The following is a 24,854-nucleotide window of genomic DNA, read 5'->3' as shown; positions in this document are numbered from 1 at the left end:
TTCATGAAACTTGGTCAGAACATTTGTTCTAATGATACTGCACTGAGAACAGGTCAGTTCCTGTGTACCTCAAGTGAGGGACTTTGGGCCTTTCAGACCCTCTTGTTTTTTAAACATTCCCAAAATTGGTGGTGTCATTGAGGAAAATACAAAAGCCATTTTTAAGTCAATCTCATGCAGGCTGAAGTTCAATATACTTCATCAAAGTCAAATGTTTAAGCCTCTATTTTAGTATTTGCTAATCAACTCCTACACCTTTTGAAGGATGACCCTGAAACCTGGATAAAATGTTCAGGTCATTGAGATGATATGCAGAAAGCATGAAACAGTCACGCCAGCTCAAGGTAAAGGACATTGTTCAAGGTCAAAGGTTTGATCCCCCATTACCTCTTCACCACTTAAATACCCTTTGAAAAGTTTTCATGAAAACTCAAAGGGCATTCAGACAATTTACAGAATGCACAAGTCAGTCATGCTGGCTCAATGTCAAGGTTTGAGCCTTCTTCTTTATTAGCTCCACTGGCCAGAGGCCAGCGGGGCTTATGTCATGGTCCTGTGTCCGTCATGCATGCGTGCGTCCGTGCGTGCGTCCGTGCGTTAACTTTTTCTTTAAACATCTTCTTCTCCTAAACTACTGGTCCAATTCTGATGAAATTTCTCAGGAATGTTCCAGGGGTGAACCTCTTTCAATTTTGTTCGAAGAAGAGGGGGTATATTGTTTTGCTGGATATCTGTCGGTAGACCAGTTCATTGGCCTTGGACTTTAGATGACACCTATTGAAATTAGGGTCACTAGGTCACTTTCACAATAGACCATAGCCAAAACTAGTAGCGGCAACATAGCCTGAACAAGTTGCGAGAGCACAGCCAGAACTAGTAGCGGCAACATAGTAGCGGCAACCGAGCCGCAACTAGTAGCCAGAACAGAGTCAGAACTATAAGCAGCAAAATAGCCAGAAAGCTCATTTGCATATGAAATAAAAAGTAGCCGCTAATAGTTGCCGCAGGGCCTATTTTTCGTAAGGGTAATCCTCTACCAAGTTTCTTCAAATTATGCCCCTGGTCAAATAACCATTGGGCCTAGGGCTACCAAATGTGGTATCTAGTGACATCTTATAGTCCTCTACCAAGTTACTTCAAATTATGCCCCTGGGGTCAAATTTGACCCTGCCCCGGGGGGTCAAAAAATTGAAAATTTGCTTATATAAGGCCTATTTTGTGCAAACTTTAAAAATCTTCTTGTCCATAACTGTATGGCATAGGGCTTCCAAATTTGGTATGTAATGACTTCTAATCGTCCTCTACCAAGTTTGTTCAAGTTAAGCCCCTGGGATCAAATTTGACCGTTCCCCAGGGGTCACAAAATTGAACATATGCTTATATTGGGCCCATTTTGTGCAAACTTTAAAAATCTACTTGTCCATAACCATTGGGCCTATTTCTACCAAATTCCGTATTTAGTGACATCTACTAAGTTTGTTCAAATTATGCCCCTGGGGACAAATTTGAACCTGCCCTGGGGGTCACAAAAATGAACATATGCTTAAATAAGGCCTATTTTGTGCAAACTTTAAAAATCTTCTTGTTCATAATTATAGAGCCTAGGGCTACTAAATTTAGTGTGTAGTGATATCTAATAGTCCTCTACCAAATTTGTTCAAATCATTCCCCTGGGCTCAAATTTGACCCTGCCCTGAGGGTAACAAAACTGAACATATGATGTTTACCAGGGGAGATTACTGCGGCCGTGTGGCTGTGACCACCAACAACAACAACATCTTGTAAACATGAGATAAAACCCTGTCATTTAGTGCCATTTTAGATCAGATGGTGACTGCTTACAAAGGAAATGAAGTAAGAAAAAGTGTTATGAATGTTTTTCTTATAAACTGAAAAAAGTCGGATTTTATTTAAATATGTTGAACGTGAATATATATCCGGATAAAAATATTTCGGATGACATGTTAATTTCATGTCTTTTTTGTAGTGTTTAAACCAGTTTAATGATATCTTATTGATTTTAAAAACACAACTTCCATGAACATAATTATTTCAAGAAAAGTCAATATATGATACTGCATGGTAAACTTGAACTTTGTTTCCAAGAGAAGGTGTTTGAATTAATGAAGTGCAATGTTCTTAACTATCGTATATGCTGCTTTTTATTATGTCCCCCACTATAGTAGTGGGGGACATATTGTTTTTGCCCTGTCTGTTGGTCTGTAGGTTTGTTTGCGCCAACTTTAACATTTTGCAATAACTTTTGCTATATTGAATATTATAGCAACTTGATATTTGGCATGCATGTGTATCTCATGGAGCTTCACATTATGAGTGGTGAAAGGTCAAGGTCATCCTTCAAGGTCAGAGGTCAAATATATGTGGCCAAAATCGCTCATTTTATGAATACTTTTGCAATATTGAAGATAGCAACTTGATATTTTGCATGCATGTGTATCTCATGGAGCTGCACATTTTGAGTGGTGAAAGGTCATCCTTCAAGGTCAGAGGTCAAATATATGTGGCCAAAATCGCTCATTTTATGAATACTTTTGCAATATTGAAGATAGCAACTTGACATTTGGCATGCATGTGTAACTTATGGAGCTGCACATTTTTAGTGGTGAAAGGTCAAGGTCAAGGTCATCCTTCAAGGTCAGAGGTCAAATATATGTGGCCCAAATCGCTTATTTTAGAATACTTTTGCAATATTGAAGATAGCAACTTGATATTGGGCATGCATGTGTATCTCATGGAGCTGCACATTTTGAGTGGTGAAAGGTCAAGGTCATCCTTCTAGGTCATCCTTCTAGGTCAAATATATGGGTCAAAATTGCTCATGTAATGTAACTTCTGCAATATTGAAGCTAGCAATTTTATATTTGACATGCATGTGTATCTCATGGAGCTGCACATTTTGAGTGGTGGAGGGTGAAGGTCAAGGTCATCCTTCAAGGTCAAACGTCATATAGGGGGACATTGTGTTTCACAAACACATCTTGTTAATAACTAATGATTCATTGTTCCAATTGTGAATCGTGACTCATGAATTGTGGATATGATTGTCAATTGCTCAACGATCCATATATATTTCTGACCATTTTATAATTTTCTTAAAATAAGTTATGAATTGATCTTAAAGTCAAATGTATTACTTAATTAAAAACATTTATAAATATAAAGAAATAATCTTTAGATTATCATAATATTCTCAGGCCTGTTGGTCTTAGGGATGTGTCGGTTGTTAATTATATTTTGAGATGATTCTTTACAAAGAAAGATGCTACTATTGTATTTGTTATAAATGTGTGAAAGGCTCTAAGAAGGAATCAGAGATTATTACCCTTTACCAAACACTAACAGGATTTTACAGGTTTGTAGCTGACAACTTTATAAATAATTGTGATAAAAGGAGAAATTGCTCAAGATGAGCAATTTGTCCTTTTATCACAATTATTTCTACCCTACCTGATCATTTCCTTCATATTCAATTACAATTTAATTGTCTTCTGCAACCTCTTTCAAATTGGGAATATCCAAAATGTGTTGTTTGATAAAGGGTTAAGGCATTTTGATTCCTATGGGTCTTGTGAATCTGTTTCAAATCAAATGCGTATATTTGATCTTCAGCATCTAAAAAATATGTGAAATAGAAAGAACCACAATACCCTTTGGAGAGATAAATGTACCTACGTTATAAGCAAAGGGCCTGTGCAACAATTCCCGGACTTTTTAGTCTGTTTAGTTAACACGGTAGTAACTTTTTCCATATATAAAAAAGCTCACCCTTCTAACTTTTAAGTGCCCAGTGGGACGAGGGATAGAAAGAGAAAGTCACATGCTTGAGTACATTTCAACCCATGCGCATTGCACATTTTTTTCGCATAAAAAAACAGTGGAGCGATACATGGCCATCATGGCCCCTTGTTGATATAAGTGTGATATCCATTTTTGTGTCCATCTCCTAAAACCACTGAAGGTCATTTTCATGAATCTACAATTTCAAGGTTATTGAGATGATGTGCAGAAGGCATGCATCAGTCACACTTAATACTCAAAATCAAGGTCATCCATATATGTCTCTTGAACATGCTTGTTACAGTAAAGTAACAAGCTACAGCCCTACTTGATGCTGAATATTAATCTCTTCAATTAGTTTCCGTTAAAACATGTTTCCCTCGCCATAAAAGGAAGTATTATTCATCTATCCTTTGTTTTAATTTTGCATCACATCACATAAATGTTTACTAAGCAGTTTACTTGAAACTCACGGAAATGATAGATTTGTGCAGTAATTGAGAGAGTTGTGATTCAATGGCTCAATTTCCTCTTAATCATATGCCTTTACAAGGCTGTTAATTAAGAGTGGTGTTTTTTAGTGGCGAAGTATGTTGTCTTGACATTATCATGTTGCTGTTTATTTCATTCAAGATAAAAACAGTAGTTGTGATTGACTGCCTTTCTTTGTGTAGGCAAGGCATCTTGTCAGAATTACTGCTGCAAAGTGTCCCTCATGGTTATTATCAGGGATTGTATAGAATATTGGAGTCTAAATGTTATGATGTTGTCTGGTTATCTTGCATACTAACATTATGTGTTTTGAACATATGATGTTGTCTAGTTATCATGTATAGTAGCATCAAGTGGCTTGACCTTGTGATGTTATCTGGTGATTAATACCCTGGTAAAGTGGTAAATGGGGATTATATGAATGCTCTGTCTGTCAATCAGTCTGTCAGTAAAACTTTCATGTCCGCACCATATCTCTTATATCCTTGGACAATTTTTTAAGAAACTTGTTGAAAATGATGTTTATAGCATTAAAACAATACACAAAAGGCATGTGTCAGTCATGTTGGCTCATAGTCAAGATCAAAACTGTCAAGGCATGGGTCAGTCATGTTGGCTCATAGTCAAGATCAAAACTGTCAAGGCATGGGTCAGTCATGTTGGCTCATAGTCAAGATCAAAACTGTCATTGCAGATTAGGGTCAATCTCATACTTCAAGGTTAAAGGTTTCAGCCTCCAATATTGTGTCATCTTTATCGCATATACCTTTAAAATTATATTGATTAAATTTGCCTTAGATGTTATGGGCATTGAGACAAGTTCAATGAAACATAGACATGCCAACTCAAGGTAAAGGTTGTACTTCAAGGTCAAAGGTTTACAATTGCAATTTAGGGTCTGCTCCATATCTCCTATATCATTTGAAGAATTTTCATGACACTTGGCCCAAAAGTGTTGAGGGCATAAGGACAATGTTCAGATGGTGTGATTCAGACATGATGGCTCAGGGTAGGGGCCATATTTCAAGGTTAAATGTTTAACCCTCCATGTTTGTGTCTGCTTCATATCTACTATACCCTTTGATAGTTACTTGGTAACAATATTTAGGTTATTAAGACAATTTGCAGAAGGCATGAGTCAGTCATGCTGGCTCAATTTAGTTCTGGTTAAAACTTAAAGGTCAAGGGATTGAGCTCCCTTTTGCAAGTCCACTCCATATCTCCTATACCAATTGAATGATTTTTATAAAATTTGCCTCAAATATTAAGGGCAATTCAAACTATTGCAATACACATAGTCAGTCAGACAGGCTCAAGGTTGTACTTTAAGGTGAAATGTTTGAGCTTCCATGTTCATGTCGGCTCCACACATCTGCCTTTGAAAATTTCATCAAAATAAGAGCTTATATGGTAAAATGATTGAGTGTGCAAAAGTCAGGCTTGCTGATAGTCAATGTCATACTGAAAGTTAAAAAAAATTGACCTGGATTTTCGTGTCTGATCAATGTCTCCTTACCTTTTAAGGATTTTCATGAAACTTGGCTACAATTTTAAGTTCATTGAGATGATGTTCAAAATTTAAGTTTTCAAATTTTATTTAGTTTCTTAACGTCATAATGTGCATTTGAATTATAATTTATTTCATATTTTAAACATTTTTCGGCGTAAGCTGTATTAAGCCAGCTTTTCACCTTAGCCTGACCTTTGTTAGCGTCCAATAGAATTCAAATAAAACTTCCCGCGGCCAAGTACAGATGAATACACTTCATTGACTGCATTGGCTGATTTGAGAATACGACCAGAACATTGGAAACATGTCCGCGTCTTTGTAACACTGTTTTACTGCGTGTTCAGCATGAAACAATTTTATATCTAATATAGAGGCTTAATAGATAGAACAGTTTTACACTCAATCTCGACATCAATACAGTTTGTGCGTCCACCTTTTATTTTCAGAAGATTTTCAGCGCGAGAACATTTGCACTTAAAGGCTATTTTCTCATATTTAGTACTAACTTCCATATTCCTGTCAACATGTTAACATGTTAAAGTATACAGAACAGTGGAAGCGAAGACTCACTTTAATGCATTGCATTTCAACTCGCGAGGTATATCGGGTCAATTTGCGGCCACTGTGTGTGAATGTCAGAGTTTACATACAGGTCATCGCTGCGTCTCTACCCTATGTGCTGATCGGAGTTCGCGGCCAGGAAAATAATCGTTACATAATAAAGACGCTATAGCGTGAAATAGATGAACTGGAATTTTCTTTAGACCAGACAGATGTTAAATGAAGATATCCAGCGATATCATATGGTATGCCAATAATAGATTCTTAATGTGTTTTACAACAATACCATGATAAATATTATTTTTAATTAATTTAACAAGAATTATGCCATCATATTGACTAATGAATTAAGCATGAGCGCAATGATTCTCGATACTGTTAAAAATCGAATCAAATAGCAACGCCAAACAAACCACTAAAACAGGTTTGTTCTAAGAACGTGCATATAAATATTTAAAATATATACGGATACTTCCCGTGTGGCCGGTTGACTCATATGTTTTAATTTCACTTCCATTCTTCTTTTGGTTTTCTGTTTTGTATCTATACGTTTATGACCAGCAATATGTAATAATGTAAAATAAGCCGCGAAAACTCCGCGTATCATCCCGTACTGTGTTTGCTGCAGCTAAGAACTGCACAAAAAAAGAAATTCGCTATCTTTGATCTTATTCATTGAAGTCTTTACCTTTCATTAACTGAAACCACAATCAACGCCGTATATCTTTTTTAAAGATATTTCTTGTTATTTTATATCTTTAAATATAATGCTTCATCATTTAATTTTAATATCTGTCTTAAAAAAATAATTTACACATTTGTTATCGAATGCTATAATTAATGCTATAATTAATGACCGAATTTTCATGGAATCAATCATTGAATTTCCAGGTAGTTTTATTTATAATCCTTTTAACAATTAAATGGTGTACAACTTGTCATATTTTTTAAAACATTTCTTATTGTATTAACTACAAAGTATTTTGGATAATAAATTGGTTGTGCACTGCAAATAACGCTACCTGTACAGGCCGCCTTTATTCTCCAATAGTACACTTAACTACCTAGCAATAACCAATTGAGATTAAATAACTTTACAGTATGACCTACATTAACCCAGATTATACACTGATATTGATAAATAATTTTGCTGTTTCAACTCCTAGTCTTTGCTTTGTCCAATAATCTTCATAGACAAACTAATAAACATCCAGACAGAGTGCTTGGCCTTTGTTGAGCAGTATTTGATTGGCTGCTATTTATAGTGCTAGAGTGTGGACTGTATCAGCATGTTTACAGCACAATGTATTGTGTTTACACACACTGATACTGAGACATCTTGCATAGGTGGCTCTTAGGGCTAGATTGATAGGCTAACAGGTATCATTTAATAGCGATAATCAGACAATGGGATGTCATATTAATTATATGAATTAATAAATGATTAATACAATTTGAAAGTGACATTATTTCATTCATGAGGAAGATTACAAAAGGACATGTTTGTATTATAGTGATGTATGGATTTTGTGAAGTTTTTTGAAGAAAGAAACTTGTAAAGAAGCAGACGACAGTTTGCATTAATTAATTAGAAAGAGTTTAACCTATGGATTACAATTGGTCAAACTTGGCCACAGACATACAAATATCTGTTCAAACTGAAACTGGACTAAAAAGGTAATTTGTTATTGCGAATTTGTTGTTAAATCAGCTTTCTTTTAAATGGGACATGTATATATCTGTTTACAGCAGTGCTTGTTTTATGGGCCAAGGGGGGCAACTGTAACTGATAGTTAATTGATTGTGATTTATTTCAAGATAGTATGAAGACTTGAGATCTGTTTTCAAACAAACTGTTTGTCAGGTTATTGTTAAATTGTTAATGTAACCATTGTATGTTGTAAACATTGATCTTTAAGGTATGGCTGATAATTTAAACTGATTACAGTGTATTGTAGATTTGTTAATCGTTAAATGTGAGCATGTAAACAGCTGGGTATTTTGGTTGATTTTGACTATTAGTCTTGTGTTGAGGTCATTTAGTGAACCAGATTGAATCATTGCACACCCACTTGATTGACAAGCCTGATAAAAGACTGGGGGACCTCTGTTAATTTGCTTTACTTTGAATGGCTGATAGTATTTACAATATTAGAAAGTTATTGTTAAAAATGTAGTTGTTTGACGGTTCTCATTTTGCTATTTATGTTGGTTTTCGTTTAAAAAGTCTTCTATCTTTTAAACCAAAAGTATCATTTTTAATTACATTGCCAGATGTTCTAGCACATTATGATTATTTTGTTGAATGTAAATTATAAAACCTTTTAATTTCATGCACTAAATAGTCTTCAATGTATCGTTTCTGTGAAGACTTTCTATCTGTTTGAACTCAACAGGAGTCATTTCTACAAATAAACCCATCAAATGTGCATTGTCATCTCAAAGAGCTAGAATAAATGTATGTATTCTCGGTCTTTGGTCATCTCAACTGAACATATAAGTGTACCCAACTATTAAATGATGTCAATATCACCACTACAGACTTAACAGTTCCATCATCAGAAATTATGTTCGGTTTTAAATATGGTAAGAATTTGCTCCAATGATTTTATGGGTAGAAGGTTGCCTTAGTGCTAAGGTTAGCTGCTTTGTAAAAAGGCGGTCAGCATAGATAAATAAAAGAACTTTTAAACCAGACATTCATACATAATTGTAGTGTGTGTGATGTAAGAACTACCATTCTTGGCATATAGTCACCAACAAAATTCTTAGACTGAAAGAAAAAACACACTCTTAAAACTGAAATATTGCCAAGTTCCTTATTCTTCAGTTTCAAGCTTGACATAAGCACCAATGACCATTGATAGAGCACATCTCAGGGGCGGATCCAGGATTTCTGGGTGGGGGGGGGGGGGGCGGGGGCGGGATATTGAAAGACTTGCTGGCAGTCCAGGGGGGCTGTTAGGGCCCCTGGTGGGTGCAGGGCAAAGCGTAAGTGCCCTGATTTTAGTGATTTTTAAGGCTTTGACAACTTCTTCTCGAGCATGTCGCGCCTTATATACTTTCATTAAAGTACCTTCTTATAATGCCAAAAAAGTGCATAGTGTATCGTTTAGGGTTCCAGGGTGGCACAGCCCTCAGAAGCTTCATGATTTTAATGATTTTGAAGGCTTTGACAACCACTTTTTGAGCATGTTACCCCTTATATACTTTCATCAAAGTTCCTTCTTATAATGCCCAAAAGGTGCATAGTGTATCGTTTAGGGGGTCAAGGGGGGCCTGGAAGCTTCACGATTTTAATGATTTTGAAGGCTTTGACAAGCACTTCTCGAGCATGTCACGCCTTATAAACTTTCATGAAAGTACCTTCTTATAATTCCAAAAAAGTGCATAGTTGATAGTTTTGGGGGTCCATGGGGGGGGGGGGGGAGCCCCCCAGAAGCTCCACGATTTTAGAAATTTTGAAGGCTTTGACAAGTTTAAATAGGTGATTTAGATCTAGTCAAGTGTGAAACATCAAATGAATCGACTTAACTTTGGCGATTTTAGTGTGGGCGTCCCCAGCGTCCGCCCCCCCCCCCCCCTCCTCTAGATCGGCCTATGCATCTACTCGGCCTCTGAATTAAGATGTCTTGATTTGAAGTCTATTATTGTTGGTGTTGTTTAAAGGAAAGAAATACACATTTAAGTGTTAAAAAATGTATACCTACTACATTATGATGGTTTTTGCTTTACTTTTTAGGAACCAAAATCAGTTAAATTAATTATAAACTTTATTGTTCGTTCATTGGTCATTTTGCAAAGACAAGATTAGATATGCATTACTAAACATCCATTAATTAAATGGTCAGGATTCATTCACGAGAGGTTACAGACAGTTGTATATTTTATGTGACTTACCATAAAGCTTAACTGGATGTGCAAACATATTTTAGCTAAACATGGCATAACAGCATAATGCAATTTCAAATTTGGATTGTTGAAGTATCTCATGCTTTTGGAAAATAAACATGCAATTTGTGCAAAAAAATGTTTGCATGTTTCTTTGATTGATGGTAAGTCTTAACTCCAATTTCCTTTCTGGAAAGTCTGGTGATAATGCCTCTTAGTTATTGTATTTGTCTAGGAGATTTGGTTGTCCTTGATAATGATTGCATAACAGTGTCATTTCTTCAGTGTTTAACAATAACACGGGAGATCAGCTAGTGAAGTATTTGATTTTGTGCTGTAATATTGATCTGTCCAACAATGGACCTGACCCACCACTACAGGTATATCTGACCAGATTTCTGCTGTGTGTCAATTAGGTTTTTGGTCTGGTGTTAATAGTCCCCCCTATCACTGCTCTTTACCTGTCAACTGACCCCCTGACCTCTCAATTTGTAAATAGTCTTAGCTGCTTATGCTTGAAAGTCATACACATGAAATATTATTTTGCCTGCCAGCTAAATAGATCTTGTTGTAACAACTGAACTGAGCATGGTAATTTGATCATTACTGATACTGATTAGTTGACATACTAATTGTTGTTTATAATGTTATGCATCTAATTATTTCATTATCCACATGTGATGAGTGTCACTAATTTCTTGATTTTTTATCTTGCATGTTATTGCTTAAAGGAATGTTTTTATGCTTAAGACAAAAACGTAGATCTTCAAAAGCATCAAATGTTCAATTTATTTAAAAGTACAAGAGTGTAGGGTTGAAAAAACAACAACAGTTTTTATGTATTTTTAAGTATCACTGCAAAATGGTACAAAATAAATTCCTGGAAATATACACAAACAATAATTTGAACATATCTCCATTAAGTACTTTGGTGGTGCCCGCATAATAAAAAATCTTTTATCAGCTTTTGGAATGCAATATGGCTTTATGATGCTATTGTGGTATATAACAGCTATGGGTGTGCAATATGGCTATATGATGCTCTCGTGGTATATAGCAGTATGCAATATGGTATATTTATTTGATGCTATTGTGGCATATTGCAGCTATGGTTGTTCAATATAGAATATTTATATGATTCTCTTGTGGCATATATAAGCTATGGTTGTGCAACATGCGTTACATGGTATATTTATATGATGCTGTTGTGGCATATAGCAGCTATGGATGTGCAACATTGTTATTGATGCAGCACCTTAAAACATTTGTGATTTTCAAATTTACTTGTAATGACTTTGATATGATATGAATAATAAATCATTAAGCTGTTAAGGAAATAACATATAAATCCTTTCATGCCTTTTTCCGTTGAGCAATTACAAATGTAACATGAGGTTTTAACAGCAATCTAATAACAACAGAGATGGTAGTTTTCCAGCCATTAGTTGCCTTTTCTTTTTGTGTACAATAATGAACACAATTATTAAATGAAATCAATGAACATCGGCTTCCTTTTAATTAATAATTCACAGCAAATAAGGAGATTTTATGGTGAAAACATGTCTGATGCTACTAACTATGGGACTTTTCATGCAAGCTGCTTACTCAGCAGTTCTTGAAATGCAGCAGCAATTAATGACAAACAATGTCTGGCATCACCATTGTATGTATTCTTTATTTATACATAATTAATACCCATAATGCCTTTAAAGCTCTTAAAATTTGTTTGTATACCATCAGTATTCTCAAAACAGCCATAGCCTGAAGTTATATGACGATTCTTTAATATTATGTAGATTAACCTGTGTAAATTTGTATAAAAGTCATAGTCATAATTAACAATTATGTAATAAATTTGTTGAATGTTCAAGAAATGTCAGAACACATTATAGAATCAAGGTTGATGGTTGTTCAACAAATTTGGTAACTTTCTTCAAATTCATTGTAGATTATTAATAAAAACATTTTATGGGAAGTTGTAATAAAAAACCATGCATAGAATAAACTGTGTTTTTTTCCAACAATGCATTATATGTAGTTTTGCATGTTGTAGTTGTTATTTTTGAAAATGTGTAAGTAATAAATACAATAGCATATATAAATGCATTATAGCAAATACTTTTTTCTTTAAAACTTAATTTTAAATTGGATTGTCAAGAATCCTTACAAAATGAAACCATGTTCATTCATGCATGAACACAGTTTAAAAATACAGTAAAATAACCAAAAACATTTGCTGTTAATTGAAATGAAATGGAAAAGAGCTAGTGATATAGGTGTAGACAAAATATCACAATAATGCATTCAAAAAAGGATATTCACAGTGTTTTTTTAGCTCGCCTGATTGCTCAGGTGAGCTTTTGTGACCGGTCTTTGTCCGTCATCCGTCCGTATGTCGTCCATCCGTCCACATTTGTTCGTAAACACTCTAGAGGCCACATTTATTGTCCGATCTTCATGAAACTTGGTCAGAAGCTTTGTCCCAATGAAATCTTGGTCGAGTTCGAAACTGGGTCGTACCGGGTCAAAAACTAGGTCACTAGGTCAAAAAAAAGTAAAAACTTGTAAACACTGTAGAAGTCACATTTCATGCCCAATCTTCATGTAACTTTGTCAAAATGTTTGTCTTAATGATATGAGAGTTGAGTTCAAAAATGGTTCCGGTCAGTTGAATAACATGGCTGCCAAGGGGGGGGGGGCAGTTTTCCTTATTTGGCTATAGAGAAACCTTGTAAACACTCTAGAAGTCACAATTTTTGCCCAATCATCATGAAAGTTTGTCAAAACATTGGTTTTATTGATATCTTGGAAGAGTTTGAAAATGGTCCAGTTCGGTGAAAAAAACATGGCCGCCGGTGGGCGGGGCATTTTTCTCTATATGTATATAGTAAAAACATGTGAACACTCTAGAAGTCACATTTTTGGCCCAATTTTCATGAAATTTGGTCAGAACATTTGTTTCCTTGATATGAGAGTTGAGTTTGAAAATGGTCAAGTTTGACTTTTGGTAAAGATTGAATGAACCGACTCCTCTCAGGTGAGCGAACTAGCGCCATCTTGGCCCTCTTGTTGTGGATAAATTCAGCAAATTGGCATCCATTCCAAGTTTGATATCTTATTCAAACGTCACATAACACTGTCTTTTATAGTATTATTCATAATTTATCAAATATTCAAGAAACATTGAATGACAGATTTAGACTCAATTACATTTTACTAATTGATTATAGAACACAATTTTAAATTCTAATTGTAAACAAATGTTGAATCACAATTTTAAGAAGCGACCCTTAAACCTTTCTAGATGGTTTATATGAATATTCTTCAATTAAACATGAACAGTTTAAAAAAAGATTTAACAATATTTAATAAAGTTGCATGTAGATGAGTATGATGATGGCAATGTTGGTGATGACATACAACTCATTTTCACCAGGAATATATGTAATATCAAAATAAAATTACCTAGTCTTATTTCTTGAGAATAACTTCATGTGTTAAGTGCAACAGCTTTGTTTTAGAGATGATGAAAACATCAACAATCCACACATGCACGCACGCACACACACACACACACACACACACACAATTTTAAAAATAGTTTTTCCATCAAAAGCAAGAGTCAACTTTGAAAGAAATGAAAACATTTACTGATAAATATTCTGAACTCTGTGGTTAGCTGCTTGTGGACACATTGTAAGCAATTAATAATCTGTTTGCTTTATTATCTTGGGATGGTAAATTGTTTCAAGTTACATGTATTTCACGAGGAATGCTTACAGTTTTACTGGTCTACCCTAGACCAGTTTAACATTTTTATGCCCCTGAAGGCGGGCATTTAGTCTGTCCGTCTGACTGTCTTTCCGTCACACTTTGCATTTAGGTTTCGCATTTAGGTTTTGGAAATAGCTCATAACTTCTATGTGGCTTGAGATAGCAACTTGATGTTTGGCATGCATGTGTATCTCATAGAGCTGCACGTTTTGAGTGATGAAAGGTCAAGTTCATCTTTCAAGGTCAAAGGTCAAATATATGGCTTCAAAGCGGCGCAGAAGGGGGCATTGTGTTTCTGACAAACACATTTCTTGTTAGATCATTGTTTCTGTGATTCCATATTGTTTTACTGTGGAATTTGGGCGTGGTTGTGATATAGACTCTTGCTGTTGATTGACATTAATAATTTATGCGGTACATTCAGCATTGCAAAATGTGCTGCATTATGATTATGATTAAAATTTTGAGAAAGCGTCAAATCAATCTATTGGCCTTGTATATTTGTATGCTATTGTTTCAAATTAAATGAATCTTCAATCTTTTAAAGAATCTGGACAAAGTTTACCAAAAACATTCTGGTAATATCTGGTTATAATTACCCAAAAGGGAACAAGGAACACTTTCAAATGTAAATTGTATAATTGACTTGTTTGTTAAGAGGATGCAATAAGTATTTATAAGAGCTATGCAGTTTGCACTGTATGTGATCATGTTGAAAATTAAGATACTAAAGTATTGGTTTGGTTTAGAAATTATTAAATGGATCATTCAATTTTTCTGTTCATGTAAAGTACACACAACTAGACTTTTCACCATTATGTATCTTGAATGAAATAATTTAATTAACTTGTTATGTAGGATTTTTCTCTTTATTGACAAGAATGAAAGATCCCGTTGTTAACCCATTTATGCCCAGCATCTAGAAAAAAGGCCTTTGCAAACAGCACAGACCCAGATGAGACGCTGCATGATGCTGCGTCTCATCTGGGTCTTTGCTGTTTGCTTAAAGAAATTTCTGTAAGTAATGTTCTAAATATAGAAATAAATATACCGTATTAGACATCCCTAATTTTGGAAGTAAATTTATCCAAATTAGAAGGATGGGAGAGTCCACTAGGCATAAATGGGTTAAACAAAGGTCAGCTTGATGCTATGAGTTTTTCAGAACAGTGACATTCAGTGTAACTGTTGTAAGTAGGCTAACAATCCATCTACCTGTTATAAAGACATCATACCTCAGCAATTAATAACTCAGCCCTAAGGTTAAAATCAATTAGTACTGTTTGATGGTGGTTGTTGTGTATTGCTTGTAGATTATTTACCTGTGGCTAGTATGGTGTCTTGGTGGTAATTTTAAGTAACATTCTGACAGGTAGACAGATTGCCAAGAGCATAAGCCATTGATTCTTGTAGTTAACATGAATGGTTTGTCATGAGTGTTTCATGCATCTTTCATACATCGTACATAATACATGCAATTATTTGAAAGAATTATGTTTTGATTAATCATAAATAAATACCGGTAGTGAAAGTATATGACCAGCACCCCTTAGTCTTTTAAAAGAAGTCTTGAATGAAACTTTGCAGATATTGTTTTATATGAACATCTCACTGACCAATAAAAAGCTCAGAAGTAAGTAAATGTGTAACTTAAAATATTTTGTGTCATTTAACTCTATAATTTCTATACCATTTTATGGCACCCATTTAAAATGTGTGGCCACCTTTCCATTTTAATGCCCCACACTTTTTCATGCCCCCTTTAGAAGAAGTGGGGGTATATTGTTTTGCACATGTCGGTTCGACGTTCGGTCAGTCGGTCCGTCCGTCCATCAAATGGTTTCCGGATGATAACTCAAGAACACTTTGGCCTAGGATCATGAAACTTCATAGGTATATTGATCATGACTGGCAGATGACCCATATTGATTTTCATGTCACTAGGTCAAAGGTCAGGGTCACTGAGTGACTCGAAACAGTAAAATGGGTTCAGTATGATAACTCAACAATGCTTAGGCCTAGGATCATGAAACTTCATAGGTACATTGATCATGACTGGCAGATGACCTCAAATAATTTTCTGTTCACTAGGTCAAAGGTCAAGGTCACAGTGACTCGAAACAGTAAAATGGTTTCCGGATGATAACTCAACAATGCTTAGGCCTACGATAATGAAACTTCATAGGTACATTGGTCAAGACTGGAAAATGACCCTTATTGATTTTCAGGTCACTAGGTCAAAGCCAAAGGTCAAGATCACAGTGACTCGAAACAGTAAAATGGTTCCCAGATGTTAACTCAAGAATGCTTAGGCCTAGGATCATGAAAGTTCATTGGTACATTGATCATGACTGGCAGATGACCCCTATTGATTTTCAGGTCACTAGGTCAAAGGTCAAGGCCACAGTGACTCGAAACAGTAAAATGGTTTCCGGATGATAACTCAAGAATGCTTAGGCCTAGGATCATGAAACTTCATAGGTACACTGATCATGACTGGCAGATGACCCCTAATGATTTTCAGGTCAAAGGTCAAGGTCACAGTGACCTGAAGCAGTAAAATGGTTTCTAACGTATTCACACAATGGCTGCCATTACAGCTGACAGCCCATTTGGGGGGCATGCGTGTTTTACAAACAGCCCTTGTTTAAAAAGGTATTTCATTTCTTTTTTTGTCCTTTTATTTGTTCTTTTAAATAGAGACACAACCAACTTTTTGTATTGTCTATTGACAATTTTATAGAGTAACATACAGTTTTACTTCAAATTAACATCAAATTATATTGAATGAGAAAAACCTTATGGAATATATTATGTTGAATTGATAATTTAATGCTATTTCTTTAGTGGATACAGCACAATTTAGTCACTTACAATGACATAGTTTTCCATCTGAGGATTTTCATGAGAGGTAACCCTGCATGTTTTCAGACCACATTTGATTGTTGTAGTCTGTCTAAAACTGTAATCAAATATATAGCAAATCTTTGGTGCATATTTATAAGAAGCAAACATTTTTATCATACATGGTAAAATACGTTTTTGATTATTATCTAATATTTTCAGTAAAACTAAACAATACAAGTTCATAGCAACTAACACCCTTTTAAAATACATGCACTTTGCAATACTTTCTGTGGACTTAAGTTTCAATAAAGGCCACTCTGTTTTTAAAAAAAGGCCACCACTGTTTAAAAAGTCAAATCTTTTAATCAGGTGCTAACTCAGATACAAGTCCCAAAGGCAGGTGTAAGGCAGTGAATCTACTTAGTGTTTAAATTCATTTGGTCCAGTTATGTGGAGCTGGGGGATAAGATTTTCATGCCTTTATCACAATGTAAACACAAAGTTGGTGATAACAGTTGACAATGGTATGTATACAGATGATAATTGTCACAGCAATTCCACTTGATAACATTCAAACTGAGACCCATCTATGTTTCAACAGATTTCATGAAGTATTTAGAGACAAATCTATGAAGACTATGTTTTTCGTCTCACACTAATTTTTGTTGAAATGTTATAAGTCTTTTACAAGACATAATAAGAAAAAAATTAGAATCAATTAAGTTGACAATTTTTACTTATCCATGCAATTTCATGTCAATAAAATAATATGAATCCACAAAAAATATGATTTTTCTTTCAGAGCTTTTAATTTGAAAGATGAAGATGTGATAATTGTTATGTTTATCCAAAAACAAACAAACAAACAAACACGTCTTAATGCCGAGCTAAGCCTTTATTTGTCAGTCAGCATTCCGCTGAAACATGACTGGCATGTATGTGCCCCGACCCGGGATCGAACCAGGGACCTCTGGATTTTAACGCAAGCGCCTTATCCACTGAGCTATCGAGGCATATATAGATTGATGTCTATACAAACTGAGATAATGGTTTTTCTCAGTTTTGTTTTTCTGTCCTCAGTAAATGTATAAGCAATGAACCTAGCAAGGAGAGGGACAAATTATCTCAGTCACACATTGCTTACATGATATGAAATCTCTTCCGATTAATATGTCCAAGGTGTTAACATTTATTTGTGAGCTGTAACAGCAGCTTGTAGTGTTGAACATAATGTCTAGTAATGTAGCCATATTTATTATTCCCCCATTGTCAGATTGATCGATATTGTCAGTGTGAAGTCTGGGAGGTAAATGCAAGTCAGGAGTGCCCATTGAGCTCATTGCGATAATTAAAACAGATCAACTCTTTATTGCTATCCTACACAGTGTATTAGTAGACTTTAAAATTGGCCTATTACCATGTATCAAGTCACCAAAATAACAACAACTGGGATACCTGTATCCTGCGCATGACAGTGTGTAATGGCATTTAGGAAATAGACAGTTGTAACATGACTTTACTTGAAAATGAGCGGGCTATGCAATTAAACTGTCCAGTTAAATGTCATATCAGTTGGCGTGCTATTATAATGTTAACATGTTGCCTTCAGGTTATGTATCTTTAAAATGGTGATTAATTGATTTGCAAAATGTTAGATTGTGCCCGATGTAGTTGGAAAATAATTTCTATACATTTGTCTTTTTATCTCAGAGTAAAATAATGCTGAAGTTTGGTTTCATTTGAAGGAAGTATTTTAAAGATAAGCCAGCTTATGTATAAAGTGTTGTCCCAGATAAGCCTGTGCAGATTGCACAGTTTAATTTGGGACGACACTACGCACATGCATTAAGCCCAGTTTTCCCAGAACAAGGCTTATATGTAAGGTGTGGGAGCACACATGGAGTTGCCTGGCATTCTGAACCTGAGATGAATTAGCAAGCACATACTTCACCCAACATGTGAAACGTCTTCAAACAGCACTAGGAGATGTGTGTCAGAACACTCTAGCTTTTTTGCATGATAACAATCTTCAGCATTTTCATATTGTACAAGAGCCCAAGTACATTTAAACTAGATTCGTGCATTTTATGAAGCAGGTTTCCTGTTTGTAAGCGGTACAATAATTATAATGCAGTTGTTTCTGTGCACATTTTGGTCTGCAAAGGAAACTTGTTATGGGAGAAGTTTATGGTAATATTTAGCTCATCTAGTAGAACTTTCTTATCCCTGCAACAACATCGGATATATACACTTGATGGCTGCTTGAAATGTATCAACTTTCTGATTGTTTTGTTTGTGAATTGAAAAGCTATGAGGCACTCAAAGGCACTTCATGGTTACAAGCATAAACTGAGATCAATCCTAAATATCAGCAATTAAAGCGTGCAATAGTCTTCATATTATATAAGTTCATAGATGGGCAAAAACATTGTGCTTTTTTATTAGCAACATGTGAACTTTTGTTTCTGATATATACATGAAAAAAAGGTATTTCTATGTCAAAGTGATTTATTATCTACTTCAGTGACCCGAATGTTGGATGGCAAGGGCAGGTCGGTGGGGCTGGACCCCAACAGTCATTGTCTGTGGTTACCACAGTGTGGGGTGTAACCCCCACCACGCAGACTACACCCTACAATCACTCCACCCCTGGTGGCTACAGCACCAACACAACCATGTCAAACACAAACTACACACAACCTCAGGGATATCCCATGAACCAGATGCAGAAGCCAGGATATGAGGCCAATCCTGGGCTCTACCATCGCAGCAACTCATATCCATGTCCAAGGTACTGCAGCAGAACTTCAAAAAACTTAAATACTTTTCAGATTAATTGTCTTAAAATTTAAGTTTGTCAGATTGTAAAAAAAAGATCTTGGAATGGTTAGATGTATAGTAGAGTCAAGTTTTTTACATGTAAGAAATAGCTGCTGGACAGGTTTTGCCTAACATTCCTTTTATCATATCATTTTTTGTTAATAGAGATCCTTTTAAATACTTAATAAAATGAAAAATGTAAACATAAATAAATGTCATTTACAATACAAGGGAGGCAACTCCTAAATAAATGGGCTGTTGACTATTTATTTCAGTAGCTACCCACCAACCCCCAACACGCCTGGATCCAATAATTGTACCCCGGGCTCCATGACACCAAAGAACGACTACCATGCACCACAGGCTGCGTTATCAGCAGCAGCTTTGGTAGCAGCAGCGGCGACAGCAACTGCAACGGCAACAGCAACTGCAACCTTGCTACAGGAGCAACAGAATCAGCAACAGCAGTATGATATGCAGTACAACAGCCAGTACAACTCTCAGATGCAGGTGAGTGACATGTGGATATGTTGTACACCAAGATCTTTATACAAGTTTAAGTAAGGACAGAATTGTGTACACCCTAACACTATTATGATCGATATGTTTCTGAAATAAGGAAGTTGTGAAAAATACAAAGAAAATGATTCTAACTGAGTTTTTATAATTAGAAATGTCTGCTTCTATGAAAGAAAATGTTTGTCCATTTGTCACAAGATGTGGTACTAGTGAAACTACAATGGCTAGTGAAATGTCCTGAGCTAGTCTGGTCAGGAGCTTCCTTGTCTGCTCATAAGACCACAAAACCTTGTGTGACTTTGCAGCAGTCAGGTTAGGTCCTTACTAGACTGCATAGCTGCACTGATGGTCTGTGTGACTTTGTAGCAGTCAGGGTAGGTCCTTACTAGACTGCATAGCTGCACTGATGGTCTGTGTGACTTTGTAGCAGTCAGGGTAGGTCCTTACTAGACTGCATAGCTGCACTGATGGTCTGTGTGACTATGTAGCAGTCAGGGTAGCTCCTTACTAGACTGTATAGATGCACTGCTGGTCTGTGTGACTTTGTAACAGTTGGGGTAGCTCTTAACTAGAATGCAGTGATGGTCTGTTTGACTTTGTAGCAGTCAGGGTAGCTCCTTACTAGACTGCATAGATGCACTGGTGGTCTGTGTGACGTTAGCAGTCAGGGTAGCTCCTTACTAGACTGCATAGCTGCACTGATGGTCTGTGTGACTTTGTAGCAGTCAGGGTAGCTCCTTACTAGACTGCATAGATGCACTGCTGGTCTGTGTGACTTTGTAGCAGTTGGGGTAGCTCCTTACTAGAATGCAGTGATGGTCTGTTTGACTTTGTAGCAGTTGGGGTAGCTCCTTACTAGAATGCAGTGATGGTCTGTTTGACTTTGTAGCAGTCAGGGTAGCTCCTTACTAGACTGCATAGATGCACTGCTGGTCTGTGTGACTTTGTAGCAGTCAGGGTAACTCCTTACTGGACTGCATAGATGCACTGCTGGTCTGTTTGACTTTGTAGCAGTTGGGGTAGCTCCTTACTAGAATGCAGTGATGGTCTGTGTGACTTTGTAGCAGTCAGGGTAGCTCCTTACTAGACTGCATAGCTGCACTGATGGTCTGTGTGACTTTGTAGCAGTCAGGGTAACTCTTACTGGACTGCATAGATGCACTGCTGCTCTGTGTGACTTGTAGCAGACAGGGTAACTCCTAACTAGTCTGTATATATGCACTGCTGGTCTGTGTGACTTTGTAGCAGTCAGGGTAGCTCCTTACTTGACTGCATAGATGCACTGCTGGTCTGTGTGACTTTGTAGCAGTCAGGGTAGCTCCTTACTAGACTGTATAGATGCACTGATGGTCTGTGTGACTTTGTAACAGTTGGGGTAGCTCTTAACTAGAATGCAGTGATGGTCTGTTTGACTTTGTAGCAGTCAGGGTAGCTCCTTACTAGACTGCATAGATGCACTGGTGGTCTGTGTGACGTTAGCAGTCAGGGTAGCTCCTTACTAGACTGCATAGCTGCACTGATGGTCTGTGTGACTTTGTAGCAGTCAGGGTAGCTCCTTACTAGACTGCATAGATGCACTGCTGGTCTGTGTGACTTTGTAGCAGTTGGGGTAGCTCCTTACTAGAATGCAGTGATGGTCTGTTTGACTTTGTAGCAGTTCGGGTAGCTCCTTACTAGAATGCAGTGATGGTCTGTTTGACTTTGTAGCAGTCAGGGTAGCTCCTTACTAGACTGCATAGATGCACTGCTGGTCTGTGTGACTTTGTAGCAGTCAGGGTAACTCCTTACTGGACTGCATAGATGCACTGCTGGTCTGTTTGACTTTGTAGCAGTTGGGGTAGCTCATTACTAGAATGCAGTGATGGTCTGTGTGACTTTGTAGCAGTCAGGGTAGCTCCTTACTAGACTGCATAGCTGCACTGATGGTCTGTGTGACTTTGTAGCAGTCAGGGTAACTCTTACTGGACTGCATAGATGCACTGCTGCTCTGTGTGACTTGTAGCAGACAGGGTAACTCCTAACTAGTCTGTATATATGCACTGCTGGTCTGTGTGACTTTGTAGCAGTCAGGGTAGCTCCTTACTTGACTGCATAGATGCACTGCTGGTCTGTGTGACTTTGTAGCAGTCAGGGTAGCTCCTTACTAGACTGTATAGATGCACTGATGGTCTGTGTGACTTTGTAGCAGTCACGGTAGCTTCTTACTAGACTGTATGGATGCACTGATAGTCTGTGTGACTTTATAGCAGTCAGGGTAGCTCCTTACTAGACTGTATAGATGCACTGATAGTCTGTGTGACTTTGTAGCAGTCACGGTAGCTTCTTACTAGACTGTATAGATGCACTGATGGTCTGTGTGACTTTGTAGCAGTCAGGGTAGCTCCTTACTAGACTGTATAGATGCACTGATGGTCTGTGTGACTTTATAGCAGTCAGGGTAGCTCCTTACTAGACTGCATAGCTGCACTGCTGCTCTGTGTGACTTTGTAGCAGTCACGGTAGCTTCTTACTAGACTGCATAGCTGCACTGATGGTCTGTGTGACTTTGTAGCAGTCACGGTAGCTCCTTACTAGACTGCATAGCTGCACTGCTGCTCTGTGTGACTTTGTAGCAGTCACGGTAGCTCCTTACTAGACTGCATAGCTGCACTGATGGTCTGTGTGACTTTATAGCAGTCACGGTAGCTCCTTACTAGACTGCATAGCTGCACTGCTGCTCTGTGTGACTTTGTAGCAGTCACGGTAGCTCCTTACTAGACTGCATAGCTGCACTGATGGTCTGTGTGACTTTATAGCAGTCACGGTAGCTCCTTACTAGACTGCATAGCTGCACTGCTGCTCTGTGTGACTTTGTAGCAGTCGGGGTAGCTCCTTACTAGACTGTATAGATGCACTGATGGTCTGTGTGACTTTATAGCAGTCGGAGTAGCTCCTTACTAGACTGCATAGCTGCACTGCTGGTCTGTGTGACTGTGTAGCAGTCAGGGTAGCTCCTTACTGGACTGCATAGATGCTCTGACGGTCTGGAGCTTATTTGACCAACATACATTTTGGTATAAAAATACTAAGTTTGTGCCTAACTGTTTGACAATTTCATTGTGAAAATGTAAGTAGATATAAAAGATATAGATCTAAGCCCCATGTATAGCATGGTTAATTATCAGGGACATATAAATTCCCAGCTTTCTACATTTTACTATTGATATTGTTGCTTGCCTGTTACTGTAAGAATGTAGGCTGGATTGTGGTTCAGGTTTGATTAACAAAACAATTAATGTCAATAAACTTGGCCTCAGGAAAAACCACAAATTGATTTCATATCCTGTCTATTCCTTACATTAGTGACTTTTAATACGTTACGGTAATTTGAATTACATACCATTTCATATACATGTTGGTCAATTAAAATCAATCACAGCAAAATAATGTTCAAGGTTATAGTGATGGATTTTGAAGAACACAAAGGTCAATAGCATGTGAAATGCATTTGAAGATTTTTATTTGGTTGCAACTTCAATCAATTATTTAATTGCTTGTTTGAATATCAGCAAGACTAGGTAACTTGTGCTTAATTAATACTTTGTCATAATAAATGTAGCTTTTGATGCAATTTTTTTTTATGAAAAATTTGTTACATGTTATAATTATGAGTTTTGCATTTGTTCAAACTTAACATTCAAAAGATGCCCAAATTTGAGTTATTTCAAGTATGATCCAGGCTAACTGTGAAATTACTTTGTATTGAACATTTTCCACATTGAATAATAATTGTTCCCAAAATGCAATAAGGCCATCTGTCCTTCTATTGCCAAGATGGAATGAAGACAAAGAGAAGCTGTCATGATAATTCATTAACAAATAATCTCAACAGAAGTTTCTCTTCCTCATTGATCGATCCTGTCCACTGATTTGTAAATGCAGCAACAACAACAACAAACAACAACAGAATCTGGTGGATTCCATCTATTATTGAGTCAATATGGCTGCATGAGGAATATTTCCAATGGCTTTTGTTGTTGTTCAAACACTTAGCAAATACTGCCAGCTAAACATATTTTATTACATGACACTTAATTTGTAAATGAACTTGTCTGATTTACTGGTTGAGGATTCTGTGATCTGGTAGTGCAAGGGATGGAAATCAATATTGCCACATCAACTGCTCACTTGCCTCCCTCCCGGTTTTCTAGCCTCGTTGACACACAGAGGACTGTTTGATTAATAGCATGAAGAGATGGAGTTAGCAAAATGAGAGAAATTGGTGGGGCCCTTTATGATGGTTCTCATTCTCTAGCTGTTTTCTGTCCGCTGATTTATCTCTAAAATATTATGGAAGCATTTTTCTATTATAGATATACGTTTAACCCATTTATGCCTAGCGTCTAGAAAAAAAGGCCTTGGCAAACAGCGTAGACCCAGATGAGATGCCGCATCATGCGGCGTCTCATCTGGGTCTACGCTGTTTGCTTTAAGTAATTTCTGTAAGAAATATTCTAAATATAGAAATAAATATACTAGACATCCCTAATTTTGGAAATAAATTGATCCAATTTAGAAGGATGGGAGAGTCCACTAGGCATAAATGGGTTAAGTAAGTAAGGAATTCAGAGATACAAAAACAAATAAAAATAACTATGATATG

The 24,854-nt window shown here is 36.6% G+C and overlaps 1 protein-coding gene and 1 non-coding gene across 29 annotated transcripts in view; one reads left to right on the top strand and one right to left on the bottom strand.

Moving 5' to 3' along the window:
• Positions 1-24,854, top strand: part of LOC127866055 (zinc finger MIZ domain-containing protein 1-like) — a 217,832-nt gene that overhangs the window by 173,652 nt on the left and 19,326 nt on the right. For 26 of the 28 annotated variants that reach the window (XM_052406366.1, XM_052406360.1, XM_052406363.1 and 23 more), the window contains 2 exons: positions 19,398-19,664; positions 19,969-20,203. In XM_052406366.1, the coding sequence (XP_052262326.1) occupies positions 19,398-19,664; positions 19,969-20,203 (502 nt within the window). Of the gene's footprint in view, positions 1-7,667; positions 8,039-19,397; positions 19,665-19,968; positions 20,204-24,854 lie in introns of those variants that run through there. The other 2 variants (XM_052406368.1, XM_052406365.1) reach the window with 2 other exon arrangements.
• Positions 17,814-17,886, bottom strand: Trnal-uaa (transfer RNA leucine (anticodon UAA)). The gene has a single exon. It is a non-coding gene; the product is annotated as a tRNA-Leu (tRNA).

The sequence above is a fragment of the Dreissena polymorpha genome, chromosome 2 (assembly GCF_020536995.1).
Source record: "Dreissena polymorpha isolate Duluth1 chromosome 2, UMN_Dpol_1.0, whole genome shotgun sequence".
NCBI classification, from domain to species: domain Eukaryota; kingdom Metazoa; phylum Mollusca; class Bivalvia; order Myida; family Dreissenidae; genus Dreissena; species Dreissena polymorpha.
Note: the sequence above shows the minus strand (reverse complement) of the source record. Positions and strands in the feature narration are given on the sequence as shown.